The sequence below is a fragment of the Aquarana catesbeiana genome, linkage group LG12 (assembly GCF_042186555.1).
Source record: "Aquarana catesbeiana isolate 2022-GZ linkage group LG12, ASM4218655v1, whole genome shotgun sequence".
Lineage (NCBI taxonomy): Eukaryota > Metazoa > Chordata > Amphibia > Anura > Ranidae > Aquarana > Aquarana catesbeiana.
The window spans coordinates 19,145,061-19,165,233 of record NC_133335.1 but is presented as its reverse complement, the minus strand read 5'-3'; the positions used below and the strand labels follow the sequence as shown (position 1 = coordinate 19,165,233).

The following is a 20,173-nucleotide window of genomic DNA, read 5'->3' as shown; positions in this document are numbered from 1 at the left end:
GCAGGAGAGCACATTATAGAGGGAGGAGGAGACCACAGCACAGTATAGAGGGGGGAGGAGAGCACAGCACAGTATGGGGGGGGGGGCAGGAGACCCCAAACAGTATAGGGGGCCAGGAGAGCACAGCACAGTATGGGGGGGGGGGTGCAGGAGAGCACAGCACAGTATAGAAGGGGGGGGGAGAGCACAGCACAGTATAGAGGGGGGAGGAGAGCACAGCACAGTATGGGGGGGGGGGGCAGGAGAGCACAACACAGTATAGGGGGGGGAAGGAGAGCACAGCAGAGCACAGCACAGTATGGGGGGGGGGGGCAGGAGAGCACAGCACAGTATAGGGGGGCCAGGAGAGCACAGCACAGTATGGGGGGGGGGGGGGCAGGAGAGCACAGCACAGTATAGAGGGGGGAGGAGAGCACAGCACAGTATAGGGGGGGGCAGGAAAGCACAGTATAGAGGGGCCAGGAGAGCACAGCACAGTATGGGGGGGCAGGAGAGCACAGCACAGTACAGAGGGGGGAGGAGAGCACAGCACAGTATAGGGGGGGGGGGCAGGAGAGCACAGCACAGTATAGAGGGGGGAGGAGAGCACAGCACAATATAGGGGGGGGGGGCAGGAGAGCACAGTATAGGGGGGCCAGGAGAGCACAGCACAGTATGGGGGGGTGCAGGAGAGCACAGCACAGTATAGGGGGGAGGAGAGCACAGTACAGTATAGGGGGGGCAGGAGAGCACAGCACAGTATAGAGGGGGGGGAGAGCACAGCACAGTATAGGGGGGGGCAGGAGAGCACAGTATAGGGGGCCAGGAGAGCACAGCACAGTATAGGGGGGGAGAGCACAGTATAGAGGGGGGGGCAGGAGAGCACAGCATAGTATGGGGGGGGGCAGGAGAGCACAGCACAGTATAGAGGGGGGAGGAGAGCACAGCAGAGCACAGTATGGGGGGGGGGGGCAGGAGAGCGCAGCACAGTATAGGGGGGCCAGGAGAGCACAGCACAGAGTGTGGGGGGGGATGGGGCAGGAGAGCACAGCATAGTATGGGGGGGGGGAGGCAGGAGAGCACAGCACAGTATAGAGGGGGGGAGGAGAGCACAGCAGAGTATAGCGGTGGGGGGCAGGAGAGCACAGCACAGTATAGGGGGGCCAGGGGAGCACAGTATAGGGGGGGCAGGAGAGCACAGCACAGTATAGGGGGGCCAGGAGAGCACAGCACAGTATAATTGGGGAGGAGAGCACAGCACAGTATAGGGGGGGCAGGAGAGCACAGTATAGAGGGGGCAGGAGAGCACAGCACAGTATGGGGGGGGGGCAGGAGAGCACAGCACAGTATAGAGGGGGGAGGAGAGCACAGCACAGTATAGGGGGGCCAGGAGAGCACAGCACAGTATAGAGGGGGGGGGGAGAGCACAGCACAGTATAGGGGGGCAGGAGAGCACAGTATAGGGGGGGCCAGGAGAGCACAGCACAGTATGGGGGGGGGGGTGCAGGAGAGCACATTATAGAGGGAGGAGGAGACCACAGCACAGTATAGAGGGGGGAGGAGAGCACAGCACAGTATGGGGGGGGGGCAGGAGACCCCAAACAGTATAGGGGGCCAGGAGAGCACAGCACAGTATGGGGGGGGTGCAGGAGAGCACAGCACAGTATAGAAGGGGGGGGGAGAGCACAGCACAGTATAGAGGGGGGAGGAGAGCACAGCAGAGCACAGCACAGTATGGGGGGGGGGGGCAGGAGAGCACAGTATAGGGGGGCCAGGAGAGCACAGCACAGTATGGGGGGGGGGGGGCAGGAGAGCACAGCACAGTATAGAGGGGGGAGGAGAGCACAGCACAGTATAGGGGGGGGCAGGAAAGCACAGTATAGAGGGGCCAGGAGAGCACAGCACAGTATGGGGGGGGGGGCAGGAGAGCACAGCACAGTATAGAGGGGGGAGGAGAGCACAGCACAGTATAGGGGGGGGGGCAGGAGAGCACAGCACAGTATAGAGGGGGGAGGTGAGCACAGCTCAATATAGGGGGGGGGGGCAGGAGAGCACAGTATAGGGGGGCCAGGAGAGCACAGCACAGTATGGGGGGGGGGGTGCAGGAGAGCACAGCACAGTATAGAGGGGGGAGGAGAGCACAGCACAGTATAGGGGGGGGGCAGGAGAGCACAGTATAGGGGGCCAGGAGAGCACAGCACAGTATAGGGGGGGGGAGCACAGTATAGGGGGGCCAGGAGAGCACAGCACAGTATAGGGGGGCCAGGAGAGCACAGCACAGTATAGAGGGGGGGAGGAGAGCACAGCACAGTATAGAGGGGGGAGGAGAGCACAGCACAGTATGGGGGGGGGGTGCAGGAGGGCACAGCACAGTATAGAGGGGGGAGGAGAGCACAGCACAGTATAGAGGGGGGAGGAGAGCACAGCACAGTATGGGGGGGGGGGCAGGAGAGCACAGCACAGTATGGGGGGGCAGGAGAGCACAGCACAGTATATAGGGGGGCCAGGAGAGCACAGCACAGTATGGGGGGGTGCAGGAGGGCACAGCACAGTATAGAGGGGGAGGAGAGCACAGCACAGTATGGGGGGGTGCAGGAGAGCACAGCACAGTATAGAGGGGGGAGGAGAGCACAGCACAGTATGGGGGGGGGCAGGAGAGCACAACACAGTATAGGTGGGGGGGGAGAGCACAGCAGAGCAGAGCACAGTATGGGGGGGGAGGGGGCAGGAGAGCACAGCACAGTATAGAGGGGGGAGGAGAGCACAGCACAGTATGGGGGGGGGGCAGGAGAGCACAACACAGTATAGGTGGGGGGGGGGGGAGCACAGCAGAGCACAGCACAGTATAGGGAGGCCAGGAGAGCACGCTATTAATGATTTTAGTGTATTTGTAGCGAAAATATAATTTGATATTTTCAGGCGGGGGGGGGGATTGTCAGGTAAGCTGTACAGGGCCCCATGATTTCTAACAGCAGACCAGACCAGCACCCACACCTGCACAGTTTGGCCCCATAGACTGCTATGGTTCTGGTAGATGGATTGGCTCCTATCACAGACTTTGGATCAAGAAGCTGGCAGAGGGATGTACACAATGCTTCTGTCATAAAAGTGAGATCCGTGTAAGTATATTGAGAGGGCCAGTCTCTCGTGGGGGGGGGGGGGGTAAGGGAGCCAGACCATTGAATCATGAATGGTTGCTTTAGTACATTGCACTTTACATGCCACTATCTTTACACATCCTTCTTTGTTTGGTACCTCAGTGGTAAGCACTTTGAATGATGTTTAGTAGCAGGTAGCAGCCAATCAGTGTTCACATTTCTGTAGCCAGATTAGTTAAGTGATTTCTGATTGGTCCTATCAAACCAAAGCCAAATCATTGGAAAATAAAAATTTGGGGTTTTTTTGTGGGATTTTAGACTGGCTTTTTTTATATATATTTTAACTTCCAACCAAACCCAATATAATGGTAATTAGGATTTTCAGCAACATTATTGTAATATTATTTTTTCATCTTTTCTTTGAAAATGTGTCTGTTTGGAATAAAACTCAAGCCACCCAGCTATGTTGAAACAAAAACAGTTGATGAATGTGTGGCTTGCATTAAGGCATCATGCAGCTGTAAGCAGGAGCCTGCGGGGTCTCTTAGTGCCCAGCTTAATCAGGCTGCTGGTCCTTGTGCACGTAGCAGGCATTGTGCATGCCATCATCCAGGAGTGATACACCGCAGGTGACCGTCCCTCCCACCCGCGACATGACACGTGCTGGCAGTCCCCTCCGCCACACACAGTCTCTGGGCTGTAGCTGTCTGAGCTGCTCTCCTCTCTTGGCTCATTAACGAGCTGGTGCAGACTTAGAACCGCCCAGCAACCAATAGCTGCTCAGGAGAAGAATATGGTTATGGAAGGGGGGGAGATGCAGACTTGTGTTTACACCGACCCCCCCAGACTGAAGTGGGGAGACAGGCAGTGAGGCAGCGTCTGGGACACAGCAAAGGATGAGAGAGAGCAGAGCAGAGCTATAGACAAAGGAAGGGAAGAGGAGAAGAAACACTGAAAACTCCTGGGCACTGATTGGGACTTATGACCTTCTCCTGCTGTGCCAGCTTCCAATCTTCCAGTGCCAGAATTCTGCTACCCTGCTTCCTGTCTGCAGGTATTTCTCTGCTAACCCCTTCATAGCCTCCTGACTCTGCTCTGCATCCTGTTATTGCCCTCTGCAGCATCCTTCCACCTCTGTGCCCTCCACACCACCCACGTGCCCATCTTGCCTTCCAGACAGTCTAGTGATGCCACTGTGCAGCACTTTCTCCTAGGAAAACTCAGCATGGTTCAGCATAAATCTGTTGGGGGCAACCCAAAGAGCCAAGATGCCGCCCCTGGGGGCCCTAGCTGGTGCAAGACCCCCAGCGGGCATATCAAGCGTCCGATGAATGCCTTCATGGTGTGGTCTCAGATCGAGAGGAGAAAGCTGATGTCTCTGTGCCCCAACATGCACAACGCTGACATCTCTCGCAGCCTCGGCCAGCGGTGGAAGTTACTGGAGGACACAGATAAGATCCCTTACGTCCGAGAAGCCGAGCGCTTACGCCTCAAGCACATGGCCGACTACCCCAACTACAAATACCGGCCACGCCGGCGCACACGGGATCCGGCGGTAAGGACGCGCGCCAGGCTGCCCCGGACCACATCAAGGTGCCAACCTGCTTCTTCTCCATGCCAGTCGGAAGTGAATCTGGGATCCAGAATGCACTGGGGGGAGGAAAGCTCCGGATGGGGGGGGCACAAAGTCGGCCAATCAGAAGAGACGCCGAATCAGGAGTCGTCAGAACGCAGCCCGGAGGTGCCCCCCTACTCTCCTGCCCAGCCCCCCCATGCCCGCTCCCTGCCATCCTCACCAGAGCCAGTGGAGGAAGATGAGGGACCGGACGAAAGTCTGCCCGGGCTTTGCTCTGGGTCGCTCTACGTCCCATCGGACAGGGACCACCTGCCCAGCAGCGGGTCTCACTTCGAGTTTCCTGATCACTGCACTCCGGAGGTGGTGGAGATGATCTCCGATAGCGGTCTTCTCGGAAGTGTCTCTGACCTGGTCTTCTCCTTCTAGACCGCTTTGAGAGGACCCAGCAGCAGGCAACACCTTGTTGAACTGTATACAGACTTTTTTTTTTTCCGAGCAACAAGAAAAAAAGGTGATTCGCATGGAACGTTCTCTCTCTACGCAGTCTCTCAGCACTGTCCGTCTTAACCGTCTCTCTCCGAACATTCATACTTCAGTTTCTCAGGGTGCTCTCTGCTGTCTGCCTAAGCTTCTGACTCTCCAAGCTATATCTGACGTTGCCATCTGATTTCCTGGCTGTCTCTTTTTTAAGCACTCTCATGCTGTCTCTCTCAGTGCAACTCTCTAAGCTGCCCCTCAGAAACGAGCTGTCACTGTGGTGGGAGCGCTCTCTGTTGTGCTGACCTCCTCTCCGCCTAATACTAATACAGACAGACATACTGCGCACACTTCTGTTAGTTCTATGCATGCATCAGTGTCTGTCTGTCCGTCTCGCTGTCTCCTGTCTCTGATTTCTGGGAGTCCAGCCCGGTGCAGACCCCCTCCGTCCGAGTCGAGGAGTCACCCCCCCCCCCCCAGCCAGGTAAGGACATGCATACCTCTGTGTATGTATGTGCGTGTGTATGTGGGCCTTTATTGGCCGAAACCCGTCTGTCTATGTGTATATCTATCTATCTATCTATCTATCTATCTATCTATCTATTACCTATCTATCTCTCTATCTAGCCATCGATCTATTGATCTTATCTATATCTCCATCCATCAATTATCTATCTATCTATCTATCTATCTATCTATCTATCTATCTATCTATCTATCTATCTATCTATATATCTATCTATCTTTATATCTATCTCCTATCTATCTATCGATCAATTATCTATCTCATATTACTGTAATGGATCTATCTATCTATCTATCTATCTATCTATCTATCTATCTATCTATCTATCTATCTATCTATCTATCTATCCATCCATCAATTACCTATCTATCTATCTATCTATCTATCTATCTATCTATCTATCTATCTATCTATCTATCTATCTATCTATCTATCTATCGATCAATTACCTATCTATCTATTGATCAATTACCTATCTATCTATCTATTGATCAATTACCTATCTATCTATCTATCTATCGATCAATTATCTATCTATCTATCTATCTATCTATCTATCTATCTATCTATCTATCTATCTATCTATCTATCTATCTGTCTATCTATTGATCAATTACCTATCTATCTATCTATCTATCTATCTATCTATCTATCTATCTATCTATCTATCTATCTATCTATCTATCTATCTATCTATCTATCTATTTATCCTCAGGACAGTTGCCACTCCCCCCTCTATACAGCGATAAACCTCAGGACATATCTCAGGACACCTGCCCTGTATTCCAGGGTCTCAAACACTTTCAATAAAGAGCCTCAGGACCCCCCCCCCCCTCTCCGTGCACAGAAACCCCTCCCCCTAATGTCTCCGTTTATCCTCAGAAGCTCTCAGGAACCAAATGACCTCAGATTCCCTCCTCTAGAAGGGGGGCTACCAGCCACTCTCCACCTCCCCACAGCCTCAGCAATGTCTGAATCGCGTGTCTGCCTTCTCTGACGTGTCTGCGCAGATGAGCGTTTTGCCTCTTTCTGTGTCTGAATCTCTGAATGTATGGCTCTCAGCGTACGCCTTCACCCACACACAGCACACACACTCGCAAGCCTTTTCTTCAGGCCCCCTTCTCCTACACAGTCTCTTTATATATGTACACCCGCGAACTAGAAGGTCAGCTCAGCAGAGAGTGCTACTGAAGGGCACCGATGCATTCCGTTGGGTGGGGGGTGGTATTGGGAGATGTAGTCCTTAAAGGAAAGCTCCAGTCAAAGAAAAAAAAATAGATAGGCCCATTCTTAAGCCATAAAAAAAATGTCCGCCACCTGCCTGTACAATATTTTTTTTTTGGCTGAGTCAGTCGCTGATTCTGCCTCCATCCTTTGTACTTCCATTTTCTGAACCCGCTTGCTTGTTAGTGATGTATACTGAAAAAAAGAACAGACTGCCTAGAGGATTCTGTTTTGAAGAGGTTCTCAAAAAAAAAAAAAGGAAACTCCTTCTACTTATTCACAAAGGGATTCTCATCCTTCAGCTTGTTAATTTCCACAGTACTTGGCTTTACTGTGAAAGCTGAGGGCTGCATGAAACCTGGACATATCTGAAATCAAAGACTATCTAGAGGTGCTGCCATAGATCAATAACCAGCCCTCGTGTTCAGAGAAGCTTACAAGATATGCAACCTTTGATATAAAAAAGCAATAGCTTCTATAATATATGCAGGTAAAAGGAAGCACATTTGTGAACATGACCTTTTTTTTATCTTATGCCGTGTACACACGACCGGACTTTCCGGCAGAAAAGGTCCGACTGAATCATTTCATCGGATATTCCGATGTCGTGTGTGGGCTTCAGCGGACTTTTTTTTTTTTTTTCAAAAATCCTGACGGACCTAGAAATAGAACATGTTTTAAATCTTTTCCGACGGAATCAATTCCTATCGGGAAAACCACTCGTCTGTGTGCTATTCCGACGGACCAAAAACGACGCAAGGGCAGCTATTGGCTACTGGCTATTGAACTTCCTTTTTGTAGTCCCGTCTTACGTCATCGCGTTCTAAAGGATCAGACTTTGGTGTGATCGTGTGTAGGCAAGTCCGTTTCAGCGGAACTCCGTTGAAAAGACCGTCAGAGTTTATTGTGACGGAAAAAACGGTCGTGTGTACGAGGCATAACCCTTCATGGTCTTCAAAGACCAAGTTCAGATTTTCTTATTAGTCCCTCTTCAGACATACTTTAGGTAGGTTTAAAGGCACTTTTGAAGCACCAGCTTGTGAAGATAGTTCACAAATGACTGGCAAGGAGGTGCCGACAGGAAAGCAAGGCCACATTGCTGCTGCAAGTATGGGGGGGGGGGTCATTTCCTTTCAAACCTTTCTTCTTCCTGCTGCCCATTGATGGCAATCCCGCAGGGATGTCCAACTGGTGGCCCTCCAGCTGTTGAGAAACTACAAGTCCCGTTATGCCTGCTTTTGGGAGTCATGATGCTTGTAACTCTCAGCCATGCAATGCCTCATGGGACTTGTAGTTCTGCAACAGCTGAAGGGCCACCAGTTTGACACCTGACAACATCTAATGGCTCCTGGAATTGACTTTGCAAAGAGTATAAGGGGAAATATGACAGGCGCTCATGATAGGCCTCGTTCACACAGGGCGCACTAAAGCATGTGCCCCCTGGAGGGCCGCGTTTAGTGAGTTCTGAGGACAAACACCCACACAGTTGACAAATTGGGAGCCGCAGCTCTTTCCATGTAGCTGCTTCTTCCCAGTTGGCTTCAGTGGGGTTGCCTGCACAGGGGGGCACAGAACACCTCTGCATCCCCGTGTGGGTAAACACAGCCCTCCATAGGCATATGCTTTGGTACGGCCGGTGTAAACATGGCTTTAAAGTTGAACTCCCTGCAAACTGCTAAACACACTTTGGGGTTGTTTTACTAAAACTGGAGAGTGCAAAATCTGGTGCAGCTCTGCATAGAAACCAATCAGCTTCTAGTTTTTTTTTTGTTTTTTTTTGGCAAAGCTTAAAATATAACCAAGGGCAACACTTTTTTTTTTTTTTAGTTTTGTATGGAGTGGAGAGGGATTAGAACACCTGACAGTTTTTATTGCTGTCTGTGCCCCATTAGGGAGGTCCCCCCCTCTCTAATTGTCCTGTTTACCATTACCATTGAAAGTGAAAGTAAAAGAAATCCCAAATTTTGGGTTGTCCCCAGAAAAGTAATAGAGGGGAATTATTCCAATCGGGACACGAGTTCTGGTGAACTAGGGTCCCCAACGGATTCCCTTAATTTGCAGGGATTTCCATTGGCTTCTGTATTGGCTATGGGACAGGAAGTAAAGGGAAATCTCCCCTATAGGACAGAGATGGCAAAAAATATACTGGCGGGGGTTATGCACCTCCCTTACTTTATGCAAAATGAAAAAAAAAGTTTTGCTTATAGTTCTACTTTAATAATATAGTGGATGCGACCTAACACAACCTAATTGTAGCAATGACAAGCCTCCATCCCTAATATGTATATAACAAAAAGAGGAAAGAAATGGGACTTTATATGAGGCAAGTCACTGAATGCATACGTTGTTCAGTTCATTTATAAAATTATTTATTAATAACAAATCACATTACAGAAGGTGTCATTCTGTAATAACAGGACACAATCTAATGTAATACATTTGCATGAATATGTCATAATTATACAGAGTAAGATAAAACATAATAAGCATTATAGTTACAAAAGGACACTCATCCATTCATAAAAGTTCAATGAACATGATCGATTTTTCATGGTGCGCCAAAATTGTCTAAGCATCAGTTCGATATAACTCGACGCACATTTCATGGCTCGTGACCAATCATCAGGAGTAAAATGCTAGTACGGCCAAATGGTGGCGCCCAACCTTAAATCCAAGGGAAGAAGAGGTTCTACTTTCTGCTTTAGTTCTACTTTGATTGAACAAGCTGAAGGTAGAAGCTGATTGGCTACCATCCACAGCTGCACCATATTTTGCACTGTCGCGTTTTAGTAAATCAAACAAATAGTCATACTAGTAATTGGGGCCCATTCACAATTATTTGTTGTGGCATTTCGCAAATAAATACACGCATAACGTGCCATGCCACAGCACGTGGCATCACACCTTTGAGCAGTGCGTTGCAGGGCCATTCATTGGGAATGGCACCCCAGTGCAATGTACAGTAGAGTGTAAGGCTTGACGTACAGCAGTACACCACAACGCACATACCATGTGATGTTGTGTACTGCAATGGCAGACTATTCATACTGAATGGGCAGCATCAACGTGTACCCTAACCTGTGTGTGTTAATGCACTGCAATGGTGTGAATGGGCCTTCAATGTCCAGTGCGCAGACACCAGTGTGGTATAAGTGTGTAAAGAAAGGATTGGCTGAATTGCAAAATGTGTGTTTAGTCGCCTGCCTGGGGTTCTTCTTTTAAAACTGAACTTAAAAGAGAAGTTTTTTTTCATAAATCATACTTACTTAGGTGTCTCCAGCATCGTCCCGATGCTGCATCTGTCCCCTGTCAGGTCTAACACTGAGAAGTGAGCGATCAAAGACCGCTGATTGCTCAGTTCTCAGAGTTCCATGAGCAGAGAGCTGGTGACTGTCAGTTACCGATTCCCTGCTCTGCCGGTCCTCGCTCACTGAAGCGCTGGGCTGTGGAGGGGGAGAGTGGCGGCCGGCTCAGGCCCTCAGCCGCTCGCTGAAAGGCTGAGCCAGGTGCCGGTCCAGGGTTGTGGGCGGATCCCGACTTTATTGTCGCGATCTTGCCCCAGCCTGGACCAGCTCTGTGGAGTCTGCTGAAAACGGGTCACAGGAGTGCAGAACGAACTGCACTTCTGTGATGCACAGGAGAAGTACAGCCAAGTGAGCTTTCCCCCGTACTTCTCCTTTAACTGTATCTGGGCACCACAAACGGACTATGCTATTGAATTCATTTTTAATATCCAAAGCAAACTTACCCATCCATGTCTCCATGTTTTATTTTGTTGAACAAATTACTTTTAAAAATGACCCCCTAGCATTAATAGTTGTGGCCATCTTGAGTAAGGGCAGATGATTCATGTAGCATATACTTCCTGGAATCCATCTGCCCTTAGTTCAGGGTATGCTTAGCTGAGAAAGCCCCTCTAGAAAAAAAAAAAAACGCCCGTGAAGACTCCTGGGATGTATGACATCATTTTGGCCTAGGCCAGAAACCAGGAAGCAACAGAACAAATGTAAAAAAAAAAAAAAAAAGTTTAAAACAAGGAAATATAATATACCTCCCTATCTATATGACTAAACATCCAAATAAAGAGCGCTATCTATATACTAATGCTAGCAGCATGAGGATAAAAAGCAGTTATTATTGATTGAGAGAGTTTAGTTCCGTTTTAACAGTCTGGAGGACATCTTCAATCACTACTGCTCTCTTCCTCCTCTCCAATGTGGTCACTCCCACTGTCTGCTTGATTTGAAGTTTCAGCTGGTGTGCAGCAGACAAAGCCGCTGTTTTCTCTGTTGAAAGTCTTTCCTCTTCTGGGCTGTCTAAGAACCAGTGCATACCGATGCATAACGTAGATCAAGAACATGTGGTGGTTGCAGCGACTGAGGATATCAGTTGCCTCAGTCACTCCTGCTCTTTCCTTCTCCTTCCAAAAGCCAGGGCAGGCGCTGGCACCAGTGTGTAAAAGATGCTGGGAATTTGATGATAGTTTTCAGTCACTACAGATATGGATCGAATGGAGTATTTTTTTTTTTTTTAAATTGCCTGGAGTTCTCCTTTAGTGGCAGGGGATAATGTATTTTTGGGGGGTGGGGGTGGGAGTCCAAGCTGGGGTTCTCTCTTTGACGCTGGGGTATGCCTCTTGGGGGGTAGGGTATTTTTCACCCTTTTTTTTTGACCCCTCCCGGCTTGGGAAACTCTCAGGCTTGCTCAGGAACTGAAGATTTTAGTGCAGGGAATTCCTATTTGATTGTAAGGACCATGGGCGTCGGGTGGCATTGACCAAAACTGACAAAAACGAAGGCTTGTGTTCCAATGATGCCAGCAGGGCGGAGACACTGAGCAGTTGGACTTCCATCAGGGCTGGGGCTTTTTTGCGGGGGTTCGGGTTACCAGCGAACAGTGTTATCATGTCCCCCCCTGGGATCACGCTATTTGCACATTTTTTGGGGTTTACTTGGAATGGAGCCAAGTGGTGACTTTTTACGGGCCAACTTCCCTGAGCCCTTGACCTTGTATGCCGGCCAAGCAGTAAAGGGAACGGGAAGAGGGGGGTGGGGGGGAATAAGGGCAAGTGATTGGGTGGGGGGGGGGGGATTTACGGGTTTGATCTCACATTGGATAATGAACAATATGTTGAAAATAAAATGCAAACATCAACTTGTGTTTTGTGTCGTTCTTGCAGTACATGTCAGGAATTGTGGAAAGCCGAAGGGACACCTAATGTACCCCATCAATTCCTGTGTATGTGGAGCCATATCACTGGGGAAGGAAGTATGGGTAAATCTCCACAAATGGGGACACAGACTGCAATAAACCGTTGACAGAGGTTATAGCTCTTCCCCACCCTAGACAATAGAACAGGGGTAGGCAACCTTAGAGAGGTGGAGATCTACCTGAACAACATGGGAGAAGTCAAAGATTACCGGTCATGATGCCTTCTCCTCACACCTGATTTAAACTTCTAATTGCAGGACTACCGTGACGCAAATGCATGCATTGCGTGGCAATCATGGGTTTAAATCAGGTGTTGAGAGGGCAACATATCGCCTCCTCACCACCTATCACCACACACTGAAGATCTCTTCTTACCTGCTGCTGACACCACTCTGGAGACCGCAAGCCCAGATAAGAGGTGGAGCGCAGTTGGTATCACTCTGCATGAGACAGGAGTCGCCACTACAGAGGAGGCCTAGGCTTATGCCAAGGCCTCCTTGTACTTGCTCCCTACTACAGCTCTAGATTTACAAGTAGTCCCTCTGCATTACACTCTTTGTTTGATGCTCTGGAATGGCAGGTCAACAAACCTAGACCAAGATCTACCAGCCACCTGTCTGCGATCTACTGTTAGATCGCGATCTACAGGTTGCTGACCCCTGCAAGAGAAGTTTAGCTGCTTATTTTCCCATAGTGACAAATTCTTTTCACAGGTCACCCCCACACGCACCCACGCCCCCACCCTTCGAGACACTGCTCCTCTGCTCCAGTTGCCAATCAAAGCTCTTGGAAATGCCCACCACTTCTGGGTACGGGGCAGCATGTGACCTCCCCTTCCTCCCAGGATGCACTGCTCGGGCCTAAGAAGGCAAAATCCAGGCCAGAACACTGTCACATGGGGGAGAGGGGAAGGTCATTAGGAAAAGTGTTGGTGGAGCCACCACGGGGATTTGGCTGAGGGCACTGGCAAATAAACCAGGGAGCACAGTGAAGGTTAGTATTAGTGTGGGGAGAGGGTTTGGTGGCCTGATAAGGGAAATCTGTTGCTGTGCCCCGAATGGTCAAAGTCACAGAGGTTATAACACTTCCCTACCGTTTCCAAAACTAAACAAGAAGTTTGGCTGGGATTTCAATTTAATGTTAACATTCCAATAGAACTGGTTTCTTTTGCCCATAGTGACAGATTCTGTTGACAGGTCAACTCCCCATACCCACAGATATACACCTTCTCCACACTTCCCCGCTGCTCCATTTGTTGGAGCCCTTGGAAATGCCCACTGCTTCTGGGTATGGAGCAGCATGTGACCATCTCACCTTCCTTCCAGGATGCACTGCTCTGGCCTTAAAATCCGAAATCCAGGCCAGAACACCGTCACATGGCGGAGAGGGGAAGGTCATTGTTAGGATAAATGTTGGAACTTACACAAGGATTTGACTGAGTTTATGTGCCCTGTTCACACCAATGTTGATGTCATGTCAGTTTTTTCCCATGCAGAAAACTGCAGATTCCTGCACAGAAAAAAATCCACACATACCATTGTTGTGGTGTGAACAGGGCACATAGAGAACTATTGTTGTTTTTGTTGTTGTGCCTTTGTAGAATGTGTACAGAAAAACGGACATCTCTAAGATGTCTAAGACTAACCTACAGCGCCTTGCAATAGTATTCACCCCCCTTGGCATCTTTCGCGTTTTGTTGCCTCACAACCTGGAATTAACATGGATTGTTTGAGGATTTGCATCATTTAATTTACAGAACATACCCACAACTTTAAAGATTTTTTTTTTTTTTGTGAAGCAAACAAATAGGACAAAATAACAGAAAAAATCAATATGCATAACTATTCACCCCCCCCTAAAGTCAATACTTTGTAGAGCCACCTTTTGTGGCTATCACAGCTCCAAGTCGCTTTGGATAAGTCTCTATGAGCTTGCCACATCTTACCACTGGGATTTTTGTCCATTCCTCCTGGCAAAACTGCTCCAGCTCCTTCAAGTTGGATGTTTTGCGCTTGTGAACAGCAATCTTTAAGTCTGACCACAGATTTTCTATTGGATTGAGGTCTGGGCTTTGACTCGGCCATTCCAACACATTTACATTTTCCCCCCTTAAACCACTCAAGTGTTGTTTTAGCAGTGTGTTTGGGGTCATTGTCCTTCTGGAAGATGAACCTCCGTCCTAGCTTCAAATCACACACAGAGTGGTACAGGTTTTGCTCAAGAATATCCCTGAATTTAGCACCATCCATCTTTCCGTCAACTCTGACCAGTTTCCCAGTCCCGACTGCTGAAAAACATCCCCACAGCATGATGCTGCCACCACCATGTTTCACAGTGGGGATGGTGTTCTTTGGGTGATGTGATGTGTTGGGTTTGCGCCAGACAGCATTTTCTTTGATGGCCAAAAAGTTCAATTTTAGTCTCATCAGACCAGAGCACCTTCCTCCATACATTTTGGGGGTCTCCCACATGTCTTTTCCCAAACTCAAAACGTGCCATTTTGTTTTTTGCTGAAAGTAATGGCTTTCTACTGGCCACTCTCCCAAAAAACCCAACTCTATGGAGCGTATGGCTTATTGTGGTCCTATGTACAGATACTCCAGTCTCTGCTGTGGAACTCTGCAGCTCCTCCAGGGTTACCTTAGGTCTCTGTGCTCCTCTCTGATAAATGCAATCCTTGCCCAGTCCGTGAGTTTTGGTGTGCGGCCGTCTCTTGGCAGGTTTGCTGTTGTGCCATGTTCTTTCCATTTGGCTATGATAGATTTGATGGTGCTCCTAGGGATCATCAAAGATTTGGATATTTTTTTATAACCTAACCCCGACTTGTACTTCCCAACAACATTGTCCCTTACTTGTTTGGAGAGTTCCTTGGTCTTCATGGCAGTGTTTGGTTAGTGGTGCCTCTTGCTTAGGTGTTGCAGCCTCTGGGGCCTTTCAAAAAGGTGTGTCTATGTAATGACAGATCATGTGACACTTAGATTGCACACAGGTGGACATCATTTCACTAATTATGAGACTTCTGAAGGTAATTGGTTGCACCAGAGCTTTTTATGGGTTTCATAACAAAGAGGGTGAATACATACGCACATGACAATTATCAGTTTTTTATTTCTGAAAAATAGTTTTATGTATTTATTTTTCTAATTTTACTTCACCAACTTAGACTATTGTGTTCTGATCCATCACATATAATTCAGATTAAAAAAAACATTGAACTAAAAGCTGTAATGTAAAAAAACAGGTAAAAAGCCAAGGGGGGGGTTAATACTTTTGCAAGGCACTGTATCTAGCCCTGTAAAGAAGAAATCACTATACATACTTTTTTCTAAAGTCAAGCCAAGTTACTTTCCAGGCATGTCCGAGCCGCTGTCAGCTATCGCCTGCACACAGCATCCGCCACTGGAGACCGGACCTGATCGGCTTCAGAAAAGGTATGCATAGCGATTTTTGCTTTACAGTGTTAGATAGGTTAGTCTTGGATTGTGATCACCTAAATCCTGTATAATAATACTCACCTTCACCATACTGTCCTGCTGCTCCATTTGTCTATTGGAGGGTTGGAGTCTTTGGAGATGCCTGTTACTTCTGGATATGACGCTACATGTAGGGTCGCCACCTGTTTGGGATTCAACCCGACAGTCCGGGTTTTGAATTATGTGTCCGGGTTTCAGTCCACCTAAAACCCGGGCGCATTATTCAGACAGGAATGTGGCTCTGAATAGGGCTTGACAGGAGGGTGAGGGGGGCACTATGCGTGCCACATTACTGTTCTCTTTGGAGTGCCCAAAGGTGTCCCAGGTCTGTTATAATCCTATAATGTATACTAAAACAAAGAAAATTTACTGTGCACCGCTAAAGTGTTCGGGTTTGTCTCGAAGAAAAGGTGGCAACCCTAGCTACATGTGACCTTCTTCCAGATCGCCCAGGATGCACAGCTCTGGCCTGAGAAGTCAAAAGCCAGGGCAGAACACTGTCACATGGTGGGGAGAGGAAGGTCTCTTTCATTTTACTGAGGCCTCCAACAGATGAACGGGTGAGTGCAGTGAAGGTTAGTATCAGTGGGTGAGTGTTGGTCTGATAAGGATATCTGTCCCTTTGTCCCATATGGTCAAAAGTGACAGTACAGGTCAACTGTAAAGGCTCGTTCACACCATATCCGTTGAGATGCATTAATCTGCATTAAACAACACAAGGGGACATAGAAAACAATTGTTTCCTGTGTGCCCTTTTCACACCACACATTAAAGGAGAAGTACAGCCAAAGCTCATTTGGCTGTACTACTCCTGTGGATCACAGGAGTGCCGTTCACTCTCCTCTCCTGTGACCCGGCCTGAAGCCTGCTGTCAGATGACATCGTGGAGACGGTCCAGGCTGGGGCTCAAGTCAGCGACAAGTCAGGATCCGCCCACAACCCTGGACCGGCACCCAGCTCAGCCTCTCAGTGAGCCGCTGAGAGCCTGAGCCGGCCGCTCTCGCCCCATCCACAGCCCAGCGCATGTACGGGGGGGTATAGGGCAAAGCAGAGAGCCGGTGACTGACACTGTCACCAGCTCTCTGCTCACGGAGCTCTGAGAACTGAGCGATCAGCGGTCTTTCATCACTCGGTTCTCAGTCTTAGAGCCAGCGTCTCTAAGATGCAGCATCCACCTAGGTAAGTATGGTAAGGCAGTATGAATGCTTAAAGCGGGGTTCCACCCAAATTTTGAACAATATCTGTATGTATTCTCTTCCTTGCCTAGATGCTGACATGCCGTTTAAAAAAATTTAAATCGCCGTAATTACCTTTTATTTTTCTATTCTTCTTTGCACTTCCTGGTTCTCCTCCCATGGGAGTAGGCGTGTTTCTAGCCTCTCCCAGACTCCTGGGAGCTAGTCTCAGGCTTCCCAGGATGCCACTGAGCATGTGCGGGAACGAGCGGTGAATGCTGGGAGCACAGCATTCACCACATCCAGGAAATAAATGCTTGTGGGCTTCAAATGCCCACAATGAAGATGGAAACCGCCTGCAGTGAATAATATAAGTTATTCTTTCCAATGAAATCTGACACAGGCGGACATATTACACACAATATGTGAGTATGTAATGCTGAGAAGAAAAGTTTGTGAATGAACTCAAAAAAAAAAAAAAAACGATAGATAGGTGGACCCCCGCTTTAACTTCTCTTTTAATGTGTCAAAACACATGCTAACGCACTTCAAGGGTGAACCCTTTTCCTCAAAGCCTTGAGGAAAAAATAGTGTTATATCCATTTAAAGGTAAACTCTATTAAAAAAAAAAAAAAAAAGTCCCCCTGCAAGTTAATGTCAGCGTGCTCCGCATATTACGACAAACATACCCGTAAAGCAGGGGTCTTCAAACTATGGCCCTCCAGTTGTTCAGGATCTACAATTCCCATCATGCCTAGTCATGTCTGTGAATGTCAGAGTTTTACAATGCCTCATGGGACGTGTAGTTCCGCAACAGCTGGAGGGCCATAGTTTGAAGATCCCTGCTGTAAAGTAAAGGCCTTCAGCAGCGTGTTGTCACCGCTCCACCAGGTCTCCCTTGTGGGTTTTTGCCGTTTTCTCCCCATGTCCTCCCTCGGCGGCAATCTTTACTATGTACACCAGGCTGTGACAGCTTTCGGCTTCACAGCCAGGTGCCCGCTGCGCATGTGCGAGTGACGCTGCGCTCTGTGACTGGTCCCGCCCTCTTCGGGACCTGTCATGTGTCCCCGAATACTTGGGGAGAGAGAGGGGAAGGAGAACTTCCGCTGCCAACCGCCTGAGGCGATCGGAGCGGAAGTGGGAGCGGGCACCCGCTCCCTCCCTCCCCAAAAGCTCCATTTCACAAACAGGAGCTGGGGAGGAGGAGGCCTTAAAGTGGAACTTCCCCTTTTTGAGTGGAACTCCACTTTACCATTCTTACCATCTTCTTATCCCCATTAAATGACTTGTAGTCTATGATAGCAGGGAAGGCTAAATAGTCTCCTTGAGATAACACTGCCTGAGAGGACCAATTTGACAGATTGAAAAGGAGCAAATTAGAGAAATTCAAAATTAAAGAGGAACTGCAATCTGCTCACATCATTTGTAATAAAAACATCTTTGCCATTCTGAAGCTTCCCTCCGACCACTTTGCATATTATTTTATATATACTGTGATTCTGTACTTGCCAAATACGCTGCAGAAATCTCCCTCCACTGAGTCTGGCTGCAGCCATTTTAACTGTGGGCAGCTGAAGCTGCTGCCTGTTCACTTCCTGGATTTTCACAGACACACAGAGGCGCACCTCCAGCTCTGCAGCTCTCACTGGCCCTCTTATGACTCATCCCCCCTCCCTTCCTGGCAAACTCTCACTAGAGAGAGCTGTGCATGATGTCATAAGCCTAGGCTAATGACCAGATAAGAAAAAGAAAGTGGGCTGTAGACGGTATTTACTGGCAGACAAAAAAAAAAATGTTTTACTATCCAAAGTTACATCAACAAGGGCAGAAGATTTAATAGATGGAAAGTTGAAAAAAATCACTGAAGGTCCGCTTTAAAGAGACTGTAGGGGTACATTTTAGGCCTCCCTGGCATTTGTCTCTGGGTACATACTATGCTAAAGCTAAGCACTGCTCGATGCACTGTCCAGAGGCAGCAGCTTTTAGCCTCTCATAGAGTTTGACAGGCTGCAGGGCCTGTGCCTACACCTAAACGCTGGAGCCTCATTACCCAGAGTGCATTGGGCTTTGGATAGGTTATTTCTAATTTGCCAATACCCATACCTCCCAACTGTCCCTGATTTCCAGGGACTGTCCCTGATTTGGAGCAATGTCCCCCCCGTCCCTCATTCCTCCTCATGTGTCCCTCATTTTGGTCTGATCTATAAAGATGTATATAAAATGCACTTTTTATCAATCAAAAAGGGTTTCCCAGCGCTAAACCTTTCATCTGATTTCTAAATTGCTGCATTTGTAAATTCCAAAAGCCAATATAAAGGAATAGTAGTAGTAAAAAAAAGCATTTGTGGGTTTAACCAATCTTGTTTTTTTTTGTACAATTCTCCTTTAAGGGGGTGTGGCAAGGGGTGTGTCCTATGCCTGCATACATTTGCTAGTAGGTGTCCCTCATTCCCATCTCAAAATGTTGGGAGGTGTGCAATAGCTGTTACAATGTAAGACTGCCTTCTGTTGTATAGGTTTGCCCTACAGCGCTGTCACCTTGCCCAATGTGTAAGAGATTCATTTTAAAACAACTTGCAAAGTGCAGTGACCCATCGCAGCCAATCATCTTTTGTTTCTCCTGGGGAATGATTTTACGGGAGAGAAAAACGACTATGCTCCTCTCCAAATACAAGCAAAAACAGGCGCTAGTGCTTCGAAAGATTTTGCAAAATCATACAGAACATCTGAAGCAGAAATGTTTCTGCAGTGAGACTGCAGGCCTTCCAGGAGAGAATTCTACGTTAGTAATGAATCAGCTTCCGTCTCTTCTCTGCCTTGCTGTGATCAAAGTGCGGCGTCCTTATGTCAAGATCATGCAGTATTATTCCGCAGTCTCTTTTCAGAGACCTGAGCACAAAGGCATTCATGTCTGCACTGTCATTGCTGCATTAGCTAAGAAGGAGCAGTGCTGAAGGTGGAGGGGGAAGGAAGGGAGAAGGGTGAATCTAGGTCCTTAAGGGGGACTTGTCAGGACAACTGCTAGCTGTCCAATCCAGTGCTGGGGAGTGACGCTGTCTGATTCCTGGAAACAAGTGCTAATTCTGGGGCAGAGCACGTCACTCCGTGTGATTCGCCAGACATTTGTCTGCCTGTGTACTAACACTACGTATCGGAGTGAGACAGTGGCAGCTGGGGAATTTTTATATATATATATATATATTTTTTTTTTTTTATTGTTCTTGTGTTTTTTTTTTTTTTATATATACATGTGAATTTATTCAGCTTAAAGAAGAACTCTCCTTTACTATTAAAAAAGAACTCTCATAATTATTAAAAAATTAAATGCAGGCCCATACATTCTTGTCTAAATACCTGTATTGGTTCTCGGTTAAACAGAATTGGAATGTGAAGAAAATACCTTCTTTTTTTTCCTTGCGTTCCAGATTCTCTGC

The 20,173-nt window shown here is 48.1% G+C and overlaps 1 protein-coding gene across 1 annotated transcript; it reads left to right on the top strand.

The window, feature by feature from the left end:
* Positions 1–3,751: 3,751 nt before the first annotated feature.
* On the top strand, positions 3,752–6,025 carry SOX12 (SRY-box transcription factor 12). The gene has a single exon (XM_073607299.1). It carries the CDS (start codon positions 4,303–4,305, stop codon positions 5,077–5,079), a length of 777 nt encoding a protein of 258 aa, XP_073463400.1. The 5' UTR covers positions 3,752–4,302; the 3' UTR covers positions 5,080–6,025.
* Positions 6,026–20,173: the final 14,148 nt, after the last annotated feature.